Here is a 15,545-nt window from a genome sequence, read left to right as displayed (position 1 = left end):
CCCTTCCACGTCTTTCTTTCCTTATCGTCCTCTGAATAGAGCGGCAGACTGTTGTTAAACTTAGTCCAAGAGACAGACTCTGCACCGAGATAGAATAGAGAAATGGAGGAGGTTCATTATCGGCCTTCTTGCTTTTATTACTGGCACCACTAACAGGCTGGTCTGCCTTACTCCTCTGTGCACAAGATAGTTTTGCATGCAGATGCAGTGTGTGTGTGTGTGTGCATGAGCCACCTTTCTTTGTATTTGTGAGCTGAAAAGATGAGTGAGCAAGCATCACAATTTTACCTTTTTAGCAGCAAAAGGCATGAAATCAATAGTTCACTTAAGGTGGATCTGAGGTCAGCAAGGCTTCACATGCCTGTCTTTGCACCCTTCACTTTGGAGAGTATTTCACATAAGACCCCACTTAAATTATGATGTACAACCTGGAAAATCACAGGGGCTTTTGTGTTGTCATGGTTATTGAGTGTTTGGTAGCTTCAGGGGAAATGGAGTTTGGGGGTGGAGGGGGGTGATGCAGAAAGGAAAGGGGGAGGAATGGATGGGTGTGAGTGGGAGGAGGGGTGCTATCTTAATTGCTTTCCGTGAATAATTTCAGTCCCCTAATTTGGCGATAATGACAGTGGCTGCGGCTTTTGTATTTATTTATCCAAACATTAATTGACAGGACTGACATTAGCCAGGGCGGTTATTGCGCATTTGATTGTGCACAAGGGAGCAAAGAAAATTACAGTAATTATCATTCTGATATGGATTATGAATATGCATTCCCACACTTAATGTCTCTGTCAGCATTTTAGTAACACCAAGGCACTCTGCCATGACAACAGCACTTTAGCTTATCTCCATCTCTGTTTCCCTAAACCCAATCCAACCGGTGCTTGTGGAGAACAGTGTCTAAATGATTTAGCTGCCCTACTGTAACTTTTTAACAACACCCGGGCAAGTAGTTAGGGGAAATGGTCGTCATGTGGATTGTTTCAATTGGCCTGTAAAGGGGCCTCTGCTTGTGTGGAATTAGTGTGTGGTGTGTTACTGTGATTGCACATTAAAGTTTTTGTTTTTCACAGGCGGAGGGAGAAGACAATTTGAAGAAGATGCAGCTGATGGAGCTAGCGATTCTCAATGGGACATACAGAGATAACAACATCAAAGCACGTAAGTGAGCTGCCATGAACACACACACACACACATCCAGAATTTACACAATCTATCTATTTTGCACCATACATAACTAATCTTTTAACTGCATAGACCATACTTGATTATAGAAAAATCCTTTTTTGCTGTATTTCTCATTAACTAATACTGTTTACCTTCATTAAATTAATGTGTAGTCAGATCTCCTCTGTACATACCATCATATTATCTCTGACCACTAGCAGACATCTCTCTCTCAAGCTCTCCAAACAATTCATGTTTACCTACCCAACCATGAGTAGAACAACTTCCATTCCGTTCTTCTACGTATTTCTTTCCTCTTCATCCATTCCTCCATCCATCCATCCTCCCCCCCTGCAATCCAGATGTGATCGCTCTATATCACTTGCTCTTGGCAGGCTCTAAACTTTCAGCACAATGCTGTATTCCACTTGCTCAACTCTGCATGTTAGTCACTAGCTCACACATCTACAGTGTTTGCTCCTGAATCACCAAATGCCATTTCTAAATGCATAATCACATGTATGGTTTGATTGGATATAGTAAATCATATATAGCATATTATCATTCAAAATTTAATTTAATATTCTATATGCTTGGGCTCAAATTTATGAAATGAAATGTGATTAATTTCACTGTTTAATTTTCCTTATTTAACATCTGATCAAATGATAGCCACGATGAACTGGCCCACCACCTAACCATAGTTACCATAGCGATTGATTCAATTGACCTGCCTTTGCGGAAGCTTGTGTGTCACGGCTCACAGCACATGCCAATGCAGAACCACGTAAAAAATTATTTTTGTCTGTTCATTTGTACATTATCCAACCTAAATGGACTGCTGACTGTGTGGAGGATCAACAATTTGATAACAACTTAAGTGGAGCACATTTCCACTGTGCTCAGTGATTTTCATATTCAGGTCAAAATCAGTCTTTTGTAGAACCTGCTCTACATATCATCAACAGCTCCATTTCTGTTGCCATGTGTGTTGTTTACCTCACCTATGCCATTTCCAGTAGATGAATGTGTAGCTGCCGTGGTGATTTGTACGCTTTGAATGCATTGGGATGACAGCAGCATTTTGTGCTTATGTTTTGGTGTAAGGGGTTATTTTTTATTTTGTTTGGCTATGTTGACCTTTCCTTTGCAACAGATTGTGGCTTTTGTGGTTCACCACCATGATCATTGCATGGACTAATTTTCCCTTTTGCCCCCCTCCTCTCCCCTCTCTACCTGCTACTTCCCGTTCTCACTTCTTTTCCTCCTTTTTTGTATTTTCACCCTTCACTGTTCATCTGTGATTATGATCAACCACACAACACTTTATCTTTTGTCCTCTTTCTTTCTTTCTACTCCTGTCCTTCGCTCTCTTGCTTATGGCAGCCACCCTTGCATTCTCTCTTGCAGCAGCGGCAGCAGCCGCTCAGGGCCCCCGTCTCATAGCGGCCCCCACAGGTCAGGTGTTGCCTCCCCAGGCACTCCGGCCCCCAACACCAGCTGGGGCCCCCATCATGAACCTCATCCGGCCCACTCAGATGGCTGCCATGTTGCCCAATGGCACGCCCACCCTGGTGCCTCCCACACCGGATGGCGGGCTTATCTACACCACCCCTTACGAGTACCCTTACGCCCTGGCACCCACCTCCCTGCTGGAGTACCCCATCGAGCACAGTGGGGTTCTAGGTAAGAGAGCCTGGGGAAGCATGGGTGCAGCAGGTATTGCGGCCAACTTTAGCCAGCCTGGACATGAGGGCAGCTTTTTTTACCCCGGAGGGGTGCTGGACGCAGCTTCCATGAGCCACAGTCAGGACTTGTTGAAAGGTAAATATGTCGTGTCCACCTGAGGATCAAAAACAGACAAACTCACAGAGTGGATGTGCTGGTGAAGCTCTTGGTAATACGATGACCAGCTATGTGGCTCATATGGACACTGTATTAAAATGGCAAAGGGGGACAGAAGGCTAGGCTCTTGGAAGGTTCTCTTTATAATTTAGACTAAGGTTACTTCATTGTTTTTAGTTATGCTCTCACCAAACAGTTATGCTCTCAGGTTTGCCTCTTTTCTACAAGGTTTATATAGGAGGACTTGCCTCAGTCTGAAATGAGGCACGCTTACATACACGCAGCCTGCTCTCTAACCCTTTCATGCACTGGCCTGGAGGCATATTCAGTCTGGCGGCAGATCCCCTCGGATTTCTGCAGCTTTTGAAATCATTTCTCTGTGCTGTTCTCTGCAGGCAGGCCTTGATGCCTGTAGATAGTCCCCCTCTCACTCCCACTGGGGATGTTCATTAAATTCCTCCAGTCTTCCCTTTTTTCTTCTCCTTCCCCTCTCTCCATTGTCTTAGCTTCACCCCTCTTGAACTTGAGCTCTGTGCTAATACCTGACGTTCCCCTTAGTTTCTGTGTCAGGAGTAAGGTTCAATATGAGGGCCTGTATATTATATTCATTCTCATTGGTGCTTTAAGCTCAACACATCTGCTACCAAAGAGACAACTGAACATCTATTGATGAAATAGTCTGATATGAACACCATATGTTGTATTGAGGCCATTGTTAACAAAAGCAAAGCTGTTTCCCATGTTAAGACAGAAGAGGCCTTTGTCAGTTGCTTTCCAGCTTTAAGTTGACACAGTACTCCTCTTAATGTTATCCGCGGCATCATCTGGCAGCAGCAGGCACAAGTGTGATTTTAGCTGACCTGTGTATTTGAGGTGCCTCTGGGAGTCATGTGTAGAACAGACAGGGGCAGCTGACTCTTTTTAACTTGCAGGGTTACACCAGCTTAGTGCATTTTATTTACTCACACTATCGATTGGTGCCTTCAGCAACAGAGGGCCCTGTGGAACACACTCCTCACTCTCATGCTCGCACACACTCATGCACTTGGCTTGGCTGCCTGCGCTACTGTATCTAGCCACCATTGGCTTCTCTTAGAATAAGGAAATGTCAGGCCATCTGCTTCTTCAGTGTAGTGTAGGTGGCTGCGTAGTCAAAAGCCAAAACTCGCTCTTAACTTGACAATGCCAGAACAAAATCCTTGTTAAATTTTATAACTTATTTCACATGTCCCCTCTTCCTCTTAGGAGTGCCTGATTTATTTTTCTTAATTCCTGCACGCATTTAATTTTTGTAATATTTGCACATACAGTGACATGCGAGCAGTTTGTTTGTGTCATGTATCAAGCACTGCAGTTGGAAGAAATCAGTTGAGACAAATATAGGAGGAAAATGACAGCCTCTGCTGCCAGTGAACAGATTGACCTGGAGAGATATGGTGAAAGAGGGAAAAAGAAAATGAAAGAGAGAGAATGAGAGGCAGGTGGTGTCTGGCACTATTCAGTTACCATCAGAGCTGTATTGGATTTCCCCACCTTTCAAAATAAAGAGACAAATTTCTCTCAATCCCCCTCTGGATCCCAGAGGAAGAATCACATTATTTTTCCAGACAGCCCAGGAGCCTGTACCCTTTACCTGCCCCCCTTTTCAAAGAGTCCTCCATATAACGCTGAGCACTGTGGAATTTTATTACTTAAGTTATGCATTTTTAAATACCAAGTTAAAACTCCAAAAAGATGTATTATTTTTTTCTACTGCATTTTTCTACACGTAAAAAAAAGATATGCGTGATGTGTGTGTATATGTACTATAATCTGTATTATGTTGCTATTCTGTGTATTGTTGTATTATCCAAGCATTATAATGATAATGGTAAAAAATGTGAATATTATTACTGTAAAAGATGACTGTTTTTCCCCTGCTCAAAGTGAATGGTTTCTAACCTTGTGGACCTGTTACAATCTAGGTGCAATGGCTACTAAAGTGAGACGGCATGACACGCGGGTCCATCCTTACCAAAGGATTGTGACCGCTGACAGAGGTCAGTTTAGTCTCTTAGCTACACTCTGCTATTGACTGATGAATTTCAATGATTATTATGCCTATTATGCCTCAATGCCTTAGTTTGGAATTTGTATATTGTCTTATTGTATTTTTTGTTATCCTTTCCCCCACCACCTTTCCTACCCCATACATCCACACACCAGCTAAATGGTTGCTTGTGGTATGCACATTTTGTTTACATTTAGTACTTAACATATACAGTATATGAAGACTATGTATATGTCAAAGCTCAGGCAAAAGTGATCTTAAAAGCTTTTGGTTCATGCAGCTATGAAGCCAGGACAGGTAGTACTTTGCAGGCAGTGTTGAACGTGTATAATGACATTCCTCTGATGTGAGATTAGAGCCTAAAATGGGGCGGGCTTGTTCCCATACATGATTTATCTCCTCAGCTCATGAGGAGCAAAGAAAAAGGAGAAGCATTTCTATACTGTATCTGAGGGACCTAGTAGGCAGAAGACAAGTAGCCATGCTGCTACCAGGCACCATTTCACCTTGAAATTTAAATTCATTTTGCATTTTATTTTTCTATGGAACATAGACACGCACAGACATAAGCTGAGGTAGCTTGCATTCTCTCCAGTGTATTGCAAATAGATTGAAATAAAGCTAAAACACATTTTTAATATTTCAGTTGTACGTGAGGTACTGTCATTTTATATTTGAGCATTTTATATCAAATGTATTTATGGTTCTTGTGTATATTTATATTATATAAAAGTATACTGCTAAATAAAGAGAAAGAATCGGAAAACATCGATTCATCTATTCATTGCATATTTACCACTAGTCACAGTTATCGCTCACATAACATTAGTTATTGTAAGTCTCCTTACCACTAATCACACTGTTTGTAACTTGCACTCCAACTTGACAGACACTAAAACACTAGATTTTTGTTTTTCTTATTTTGTTTGTCTGTTCGGCCTCTCTTGGCTTCTGTTTTGTGGTTTTGGGGGCAGTGTGCGCTTAAATTAAACCACCAAGCTACCTGATTCAGGGTGGGGGCTTAGTAGTCATGATCATGATGTTACAACGTCATGATTATAATGAGATTAGCTGGGTTCATCTCACATTGGCAAGGAATTTAGGAGCAGGGGGCGACATAAGAGATTGCATTCATTTTATTGTTAAAATGATGTCATTCCAGTCTCTTCTTGCTGACACTAATATCCTTTCTATCTTTTTTTTTCTGTTTGTTTTGTTTTTGTTTCTAACCACCTAGCCGCCACCGGCAACTAACACATGACCTTCTGACCTCTGAACTCTTCACCCAATGACGAGCCGCCCCAAGCCTGCCTGCTGATCAGTTAACTGGTAATTGCCTTTTGCTAGCCTCTCGGACGCAAGTGAGAGAGAGAGAGAGAGAGAGAGAGAGAGAGAGGCGCCTGCCCGTACAGTTACCCTAACACGTTCTGACAAAAAATAGAAACCAACGCAGAATCTTCACAGAAACACAACAAAACCCAACAAAGTTGTGTAATATTCATTTTTTCCCTCTGTTCATTGAGTTCAGTTCCCATTCTTTCTCTTTCTTTTTCTTCATGAATCATATACTGGGTGGATGTGTTTGTGGTATTACTCATAAATCTGCACTGAATTATATAGCAATAAAGACCCCCACCCCAACCTGCCCACCCACCCCCTTTAATTGCTCTAATTTGGTGACCTCACTTGTGTGAATCAAAGTTAAATATCAATTTGACGCAAACCATTTGGTTTCAGATGTATGACATAATCCCTCTCAAATGTGCCCCTACCTGCTCCCACCCTGTTCCAACACCCACCTATTGGGAGAGAAAAAGAAATGGAAGGAAAGAGAACATACACTCACATTAACTTGTTTAATTTCTGTCATTTTTCACATGTAGTACAGTTGTTGAGCTCTAAGATGTAATTATGAGCTGACACATTCTGGGTGTGCACCTCCAAACAGCTTTCTGTCTGTTTTTAAAAAAGCATGGCTGAAATGATTGCAAAAGGAGCTTTTTATGATTTATGTGTTTTTTTCTTCTGTCTTGGGTTATTTATTTTTTTTTTTTCTTTACTTTTTAGAGTCATTTTCTCCACTTGATTTTGGTTTCTCTGTTGTTCATATTTGACTAATTAGCTTTGCTTAAATTGACTAGCCAAAATAAGGCAGGTGGTTAACTCTGGAAAACAAAACGCAATCTGACGTTTGAAGCAGGCTGCAGAAAGTAAGAAATAATGACGGGCAAGATGGGGGAAGGTCACTATTTGGGTTGATGGGTTTGTGTGTGTGTGTGTTTTTAATTAATACTACAATGAAAGTAGGGTGTGCTGAGGCTTCGGGGACATTGGAGCAGTGCTTATTAGCCACTGACCATTGCTACGCCCCCATCCACACTACATCCATTATATAGTGCCTGATGTATTTAGAAAAATATCTCAATGAGTTAGCTGAGCTGTGATTGAAAAGACAAAAAAAAAAGTATTAAGTGTGCATATTTAGCCAAAGGGTTTTCCAATGAATTATATATCTGCAATTATGCATCTGTCTCACAGAGGGTTCTCTTTGTGAGTTTAGAGTTTGGAAAGGTGTGAATTTGTGGTACCTGCCTTCAGCTGGAACAGACAGCCAGTCATTTAGATGATTTTTGACCCATCAATGCTCTATTTTTTCTGAGGAGGCGAACGCAGGCATTTAACACTAAATCAACATGCTTCTCAAATACAGTACATTGCTAGAGGGAAGGGCACTTTGAAGTTCTGTACATAAATGCTTTTGTCATAATACCTGGCAACAATATTCAGTTGTTTCATCAGCCACATTGCCAAAAGAGTGTTTATTTTGTTTATTTTTCATTTTTGCATCTCAACATTTTTTTGTGTATTTTTATTTTTAACCCCAGTTAAAATCAGTTGGGACATCAGGTGGGCATAATCTGAGCCTTCCTGCAAATTAGAAAAATATTTTTTTAGTTTGAATTATTTTAGTGACATGACAAGCCATCCAAAAGCGCATCCACAATGTGTCACACCTCCCTGTGATCGTAGTCTAGCTCCTGAGCCCACAATCTTTTGTTCAACTCTCTCAAGAAAAAATAGGATGTGAAAGCCATGCCTGCCTGTTCAAATTGCTTTATACATACGTCTTATATATATATATATATATATATATATATATATATATATATATATATATATAAATATATACAAATGTAGATATCTGTCATTGCATATACAAATACAGAAGAGAACAAAAAATAGATAATTTTACAGGGTGCTGGAGAAGAGAAAAAAATTGAAAAATCTATTTTTGGCAATTTTAGCTTTTGATACTTTACTTGCAGTTACAAAATCAGAAAAAAAATACAATTTAAAAAAAAAAAAGAAGTTTAAAACAGTATGGGGGGGAAAACTGAGTGGGTGAGGAAAAAGTGCTGTTACCTTGGATATGATTGGAAAGAAAGATGAAGACCAAAACAGTTGTAACCCTTGAAAAGTTAGCGAGGATCAGAGCGAGACAGACGCCTAGAGAGTTTTAAAAAGATCAAATCAAAGTGCCTTATCAACAGTGGTTTCTGTTTTCTGAGTATTCCAGTTGTTTTCAATAATATCCAGCACCCACCGAGATGGCGCAGAGAGGAATGGCTAGTGTTACACGCTCTGAATAGTTGAGCAGGGTAGCTCCCACCATATCGTGGTGTTACCGAAGTTATTCTATGCAAAAAGAATAGCAGTCGTTTTGACCAGCTAAAATATGTGCCATGGTTTTGTCTTCCTGAAATTTTTCTTTTTTTCTTTTTCCTTGACTTGATGGCCCTTTACTCTGCTGTATGTGCAGGTTTTGTTCTCTTTTTATTTAGATTTTAATGATCATATGAAATATTGTCTTGATTTTTGGTGACTGTGACTTACTTCCTAGAACAAATTGAACTGCCAATAGCAACGCAGTAGTCCGCCAGAACATGTTTTGATCATGAGCTGAGAAAAATACATAACATTCAAGGGAACGGATATGAAAGGGGAGGTCGTCCCCGTTGGCATTAAGCCCGCTTGTTTCAATAGCTGCAAACTGAAAGCAATCCCATCCATGTCTCTCCATGTCAATTTGACAACAAACTATCAATACAATCACGAGATTTATAATGGACAAATGAAATGCTGGATAGTGAAACAAGCAACTCCATTTCGCAGCCAAATATTTTTCAGTTATTGAAACAACTGACAGTTTATTGCTGGAAAGTGAAATAAACTCATAATATTAAATTGAGGAATTCTTAATCCCAATATTACCCTTGGCAGTTTGTTTTTCTATTCATAGCTCTTTCATCATGCTGTTACACCGAAAGGTCAATGAATTTTTCTTTTTCAGTGTTATTATTTTAAATTGAAATGCAATATTAAAGTGGAGCAAGAGATGGCTATTCAGCATTTGACAGTATTAAGAAAATCCTTCTGCAATGTTACAACTTGCTGTGTCATTGTGAAAGGCTGGATAAGTCCATCAGGTGAAAGGTTAACTCTATACCTACCGTATTCTCTCTGGCCTGCCTACTACATGTATGATAATGTAATTAACAGCCATTGTTACAGGTTTATAATGTATTTTTCTAATCTCATTTTATATGTATATTAATCATGTTTCTGAGTGCTTTTTTTTTTTATGAAACCCACTGCAACTTTTCCCTCCCTAAACAACCCTCTGTTTCCCCCCTCCCCCCTTCTCTTTTACATCTTGAAAACTGTCTCTTGTGGGGAGTGTTGCCTTTTCCCTGTTATATTTTGTTTTCTTGCCAATTCCCAGCTTGTTTAACTCATTAGCTACTTTATTAGTTTTCTTGTCATAAGTATTTTTACATGCTTGCATTTAGTTTTCATGGTGTATGCTGTTATTTTTCTTATTAACCTCTTGGCATTTATTTTAATAAAACATTCTTAGTAAGAATTTTACTAACTTGCTGATATTTTGTCTTGTGTTTTTAACCAGTTTCATGAATGTATTACCTCGGTCTGGTTCACGGACTAACACAATTAAAACTGGTGTCTGGCCACCACTCACACTGACTGATTGACACGCACACTACATAAACACACACACAAACACTAGTCAACTGCACATATATACTCTACATACAATTACTCAACACACGCAACCTAACTAGAAACTGCACGAGTTGAATAAGCGTCCCTCACTCCCGCTCACGCACTCTCACCTCTGTGCTGGACAATTCTGCTGACACTCTTCATACTTGCCCTCCCCGCTCAGTTCCAACACCACTGCTGTGTCTCGTCGTCTCTGTTAGAGACAACTCTCTTGTTAGCTGTCCTGTCCTTCTGTGTCACTGACCCTGTGAGACAGCAGGAAGTGTTGGGGGGAGGGTGTATAAGCTGCACGTTACTTGGGGTCTCTGGTTAACTTCTGGGTGAGCTGTTCCCTCTTCAACAAAGCACATTCGTGATTAAAAGGGTGATTTGTCTGCACACAATGGTTAAAACCTAATCCCTAAAGAAAAAACTTTCATTTTCCACATGATATCCTCTTTCTCAAACCATTAGTTAGTGCAGGATAATCTGCAAAAATACTACACATTAGTCATCTCAAAAGGATTAATTTTACTGTGAATTATGTAGAGCAGGACATCTCATCAGCGCACATTATATATGTAGTGAGTTATTTACAACAGACTCTGGGCAAATTTATAGATGGCAGTTGTGTGAAAGTCTAAAGCTGTCCCCAGTCTTTATTTTTCTCCATTGCTTCCATGGCTTGTTATGCCTGGATAGCGGCATTACAGTTATCACCAGCTGTTGTCTGTTTGGTGAACACTTCTCCCCATTCGGCTTATTGATATAACTGCTAATACTGGGCCATTTGGGAGCATCCATAATGCTTAGACACACACCAGTGCATCATGCCAATATGAAGTACTTTGGGATCAAAACAGCCTTACTATTCCTTCCTGTGTAAAAAGCTGATATGGCTTTCAGCTAGCTAGTGTTTATTGTTTTTGAGGGAAGTTTTGTCTCTTCTTATATATATATATTTTTTTTTGTCTGAAACACTGCCAGCGTGTGTTGTTCATTCTACTACTGTGTCAGTGCACTCGTCCCTGGGTTCGTTCAGCTCTCTTCTCTCTATTCAGCTTTCTTTTCCCTCCACTAATTCAAGGTATTGACGCTGACACACAAGCAAAAGATTAACTTCATTAATCCTGATTATTACTTTAACCCACTGAGTGATGCCTCCACCTTTTTTTTTTTCTTTTCTCCTTTTTAAGTCTGCACAACAAAAACAACTTGGCCTTAACTGTTGCAATTCTCTTCATGTCTCAGCAAGCAAAGAACAAGGATTAAAAGTGTCTAACATCAAACTTAACATTTCTCTCCTCTCTGGAATTAACGTTTTGTGTCTTTGATCTGAAAACGGGTGTTTTTGCCAATAACACCTGTTTGTACACCAGCAAGTAGAGACAGAGATTGGATTACTGGCAGCCAGCCCAAATTGTTTTTCCTCCTCTTATATATTTGGATGTTTGAGCCATAAGCATTTTTATTTATTAATGTAGGATCAGCCTTTTAATGTTTTTGATTGGCTCCTTTGTGCCGTAATGAGCAACTTGAGCTAAAATCCGTCCATTAGCAGTCGATGTATTTATGCTGTCACAAGCCTTTTCCCTCACGCATGTCGGAGAGGTTTTCAATGACTCAAAGACATTAAGTGGCAAGTTGTTTTCCAGAGCACAATGTATTACAAACACTGCCTAAAATATTGCATCTGTGAGTTAAAAAGTGCCTTGTCTTCCTGAGATTGGGAAATTATATATTTTTGTACTTTTAACATTCAAGTGCCAATTTTCTGTCTCCCTTTATCTCGCCAAAAGCTTTTTTTGTTGAGCACAAAAAAGCTAAATGCCCACGCTCTTTTTTTTGTACATACTCTTTAAATTAGAAACTGGGAAAGTTTGACTAAAGTTTAGGAATTTAGTCACAGGTGTTTCCCACCATTAAACTTTGGTTTAATGGGTCCTGTTTTAAATTTGATCAACTGAGAACTTTTTTTTAATTTGCTGATTGGACCACAGTATGCTGTAAACGTCTGTTTGCATACTGCTGCCATCTCTGGCAGAGTTCTCAGTGCCTTTCCAAGTCGGTCGCAGGGCATTCAGTGTATTTATCTACTAACCACCTTTTCACCTGTCTCTTTTATTTTTCTACTGTTCTGTTTAACAAACATTCCTCCAATGAGTTAAACGGCAGGTTAACCAATAAGTATTGGTTAATGTTAGCGATGTAGCACTCAGGTGGTTAAAGGGCAAATGCTACCAAAATACAGAATGAGAAAAATTTAAGCCCCACTGGAATTTTTTTTTCTTCTTTTTTTGGACTGTGATAAATATGCATAAAGAGTATAATACACTTTTTTCCTAAAATTATACTAGTATGGTATATACTGTAAGTTCCTCATCCATATAGTGGTGCACTAAAATCTGTGAGATTTTTTCTTTGTTTGTGGAGTTGTAAGTTTTTATGTGAAGTAGCCTTTATTTTGTTTTGTGTTACCTTGTTTTTATAGAGGGTTAGACTGAGAATTTTGAATAGGGTGTAAAACATGTAATGCCAGTTTTTGTTGCTCACACCAAAAAGAAAAAAAAGGAAAACAAATGTCATGTGTGCAATAAAGAACCATATTTACAAGCTTCCCTCTGACTGCTCTACCTGGACTGGTCCTTTGCTTCTGCACTCTGCTTCTTTATCGGTGACATTATTTCTTTGGATTTGCTGTGACTTTTGGGGCGTTGAAAGGTAGGTGCGCCGCATTTGCAGCAAATAAAATGTGAAAGTTCAACACTGGAAAAATAACTCTCGACTAAGCCCTCAAAGTGAGATCAAGCCCTCTCTTAGATTTTAGTGCGATGTTGGTGAAATGTTGGAAATGTTGACCTTCTGTGAGGGTCAGCAAAAGCTTTCTCTCTAGAGATGGTATTTAGCGGTCAAATCCATTTCTGTCTGAAGTCATTTTAAACTGACTTAACGTCTGGACTAAGGAACAACTGGCACATTAATCTTCAGTATTTTACTCCAGCGACCATGCATGACAGATGACATGAAGTAGTGTGGCATCAGGTTCAAAGTTCATACTTCTGCAAACTGAACACTGACACTATTTAGAGATGCATCTATTTTGATAAAGGCCGACGATACACAGTTATGTGTCAGTGTGTTGTTCCTGCACACAGTGAACTCATCACAGAGGTCAACCACTCACTAAAAGTTGCACGTCGTACTGAATGAGCTGTATAGTATAAACGGCAATATTACAATCATCAAATGTCATATATCAGTCAAAACTTTTCTTATAGAAAGAGTTCCAATACTGGATTTCAAACGCTATTTGTAATCCAATGTTTCACGTCTCTACCGGCAAAATAAGTGATTGATCTCAGACTTTGATGTTCTCCATTTTTGGGGTGCTGGAGACCTCGCAGCCCTCTTTAGCAGCTCACAAAATATACTCATCACTTGCTTTCTGACTTCCTAATTTTAATGAGAATTGCCAATAAACGAAAGTGATTTTGATCATGACAGAAAATTACACTGTTTGGGGTCAAAATAAAATGGATTTTCATGCACTCTAAATCTGCGATTGGCGTTTACTCTTTGTGCAGCACTACTCAAATCAGAAATCACAAATAAATCTCTTTGTATTTCTGTCACTGGAGCTTAAATAGCAAGAGGTCTAACTGGGAATTTGACCTCTGGGGTCTAACTGACCATAAACATAAGTAACATCACTATGTATGATAACATACTGTGGTCCAAGTAGTGAATCAATACCCAAAATAGTGCCCTGTCAATTTTCTCAATATTAGAAATGCTACACCTAATGTGTATACCTGAGAATCTTAACTGTTGCTGCTGTCATCTAAATACTATCTCTTTACATTAAGGCTGAAAACCATTAAAAGAATGACAAAGTATGTATTTATACCTTAATCTGGTTCCTATTCTGCATTTTGATTCTGCACATATACCAACTGGTGTTTCTATACACAATCATGATGGAAAATTAAATTCATCAAAACAAACACAGGACTCCCTCCATTTTTCTCCTCTTATTTTGTGGCATCAGTACAAGATGTTCAGCTACCATACATCCTCCCAGACATTTAACCTGATTAACAAACACATCGTGCCAACTCTGGTTTACTGAGGGATTCGGGTGCATGTAAACTTGCCTACAGAAGCAACAGAATTCTTGAACCTGCAATAAAAGTAATGGCAACCTGTCTCTTCAGTGGGTAATTATCACTTTTTTCTTGTCAAACTGATCACTCAGTGCTGCTTCTCATTTACACCAGTATACAACTCCTATTGGCTTCCTGATGACTTATGACCTGTGAGGAGGTGAAGTGAGCCAGCTGTTGTCACACTATGAAAGTAGAGCAGTGCGGCTGTACAGTTACTTGATGCAGTAATAAAAACAAAGGGCTTTGAAGTGGACGTCTCATTACGCCTCAAACTGGCAACTCTGCAGGGAAAAAATCCAAATGACAGGGACAAATCTTCCTCTCTCTGCTTCCCTCTTTTCTTTCATCCTCTTGCTGGAGGACAGAGCTGAGTTGCTGCTGAGTAGGACAGTGGGGAGTAACGGTTCGTGAGGGGGCTGCTGGAAGTGACTTTAATGTCATGCAGGAAGCGGGGAGCGAGAAGAGAGCGGAGAGGTGGAAGGGAGGAGGTGGTGGAGGATGCTGATGGTGGCTTTGGCCCCCGGGAAGATGCATCAAAGGAGCATTTGTCGCAGAGACCAGCTGGGAGACTAATCAGAGAAAGAGAACTGGAGTTTGTGTGTGTGTGTGTGTGTTTTGAAGGGGTAGAGTGGAAGGGTTGCATCAGTAGTGACAGATGAACCAGCTTCCTGTGGAATGAATATAGGCCATTCATCAGAGTGCAGCTGTTTCTCTCTCTCTGTCTTGCTGCCTGCGTGTGTGTGTGTGTTTGTGTGTGTGAGAGAGTGTGAGAGAGTGAGTTGTTTTAGAGTGCACAGTTGTTGCAGGTTTCAAGCTTAGATTGATGAATGAAACTCCATAGTTCTTTGGGCACCTGTGACACAGTCTAGCAGCTGGATTTTGTGTGTTTTGTCAGTGCGTGTGTGTGTGAGTGTGTTAGAAAGAATAAGAGAGTGAGACAGTAGAGGGAAGGTCAGCAGTTTTATTTATTTTGTGGCAAGAGAAGGTATTTCTCCTTCAGGAATCAGTAACAGTCATTTCTTGACTCTTTCTGAAATTCAGCACTCTGGATTGTAAAGCACAGGTGATTATGTCCTCTAAAGAGAATCTCTGGAGAACATTTGCTGCTTCTCTTTGATAGCTGAAAATAATATGTCAGGGTTGGTGGCTGATATGTCATATGATCTCCTGGTTCAGAAGTCTTCATACCAGCAAAAAACTCTACTATTTCCTCTATAAACATTTTTATTGTGATTTGTCCATAACCATGTCTAATC

At 39.9% G+C, this 15,545-nt stretch overlaps 1 protein-coding gene across 6 annotated transcripts in view; it reads left to right on the top strand.

Moving 5' to 3' along the window:
* Nucleotides 1-12,741, top strand: part of qkia (QKI, KH domain containing, RNA binding a) — an 83,784-nt gene extending 71,043 nt beyond the window's left edge. For 2 of the 6 annotated variants that reach the window (XM_044167128.1, XM_044167130.1), the window contains exons 5-8: nucleotides 1,074-1,161; nucleotides 2,554-2,991; nucleotides 4,977-5,051; nucleotides 6,300-12,741. In XM_044167128.1, the coding sequence (XP_044023063.1) occupies nucleotides 1,074-1,161; nucleotides 2,554-2,991; nucleotides 4,977-5,051; nucleotides 6,300-6,316 (618 nt within the window). In that variant the 3' untranslated portion in view covers nucleotides 6,317-12,741. Of the gene's footprint in view, nucleotides 1-1,073; nucleotides 1,162-2,553; nucleotides 2,992-4,976; nucleotides 5,703-6,299 lie in introns of those variants that run through there. The other 4 variants (XM_044167129.1, XM_044167132.1, XM_044167131.1 and 1 more) reach the window with 4 other exon arrangements.
* The last annotated feature ends 2,804 nt before the right edge of the window (nucleotides 12,742-15,545 follow it).

This window comes from Siniperca chuatsi, linkage group LG15 (genome assembly GCF_020085105.1).
Source record: "Siniperca chuatsi isolate FFG_IHB_CAS linkage group LG15, ASM2008510v1, whole genome shotgun sequence".
Lineage (NCBI taxonomy): Eukaryota > Metazoa > Chordata > Actinopteri > Centrarchiformes > Sinipercidae > Siniperca > Siniperca chuatsi.
This window is presented reverse-complemented; position numbering and strand designations above follow the sequence as displayed.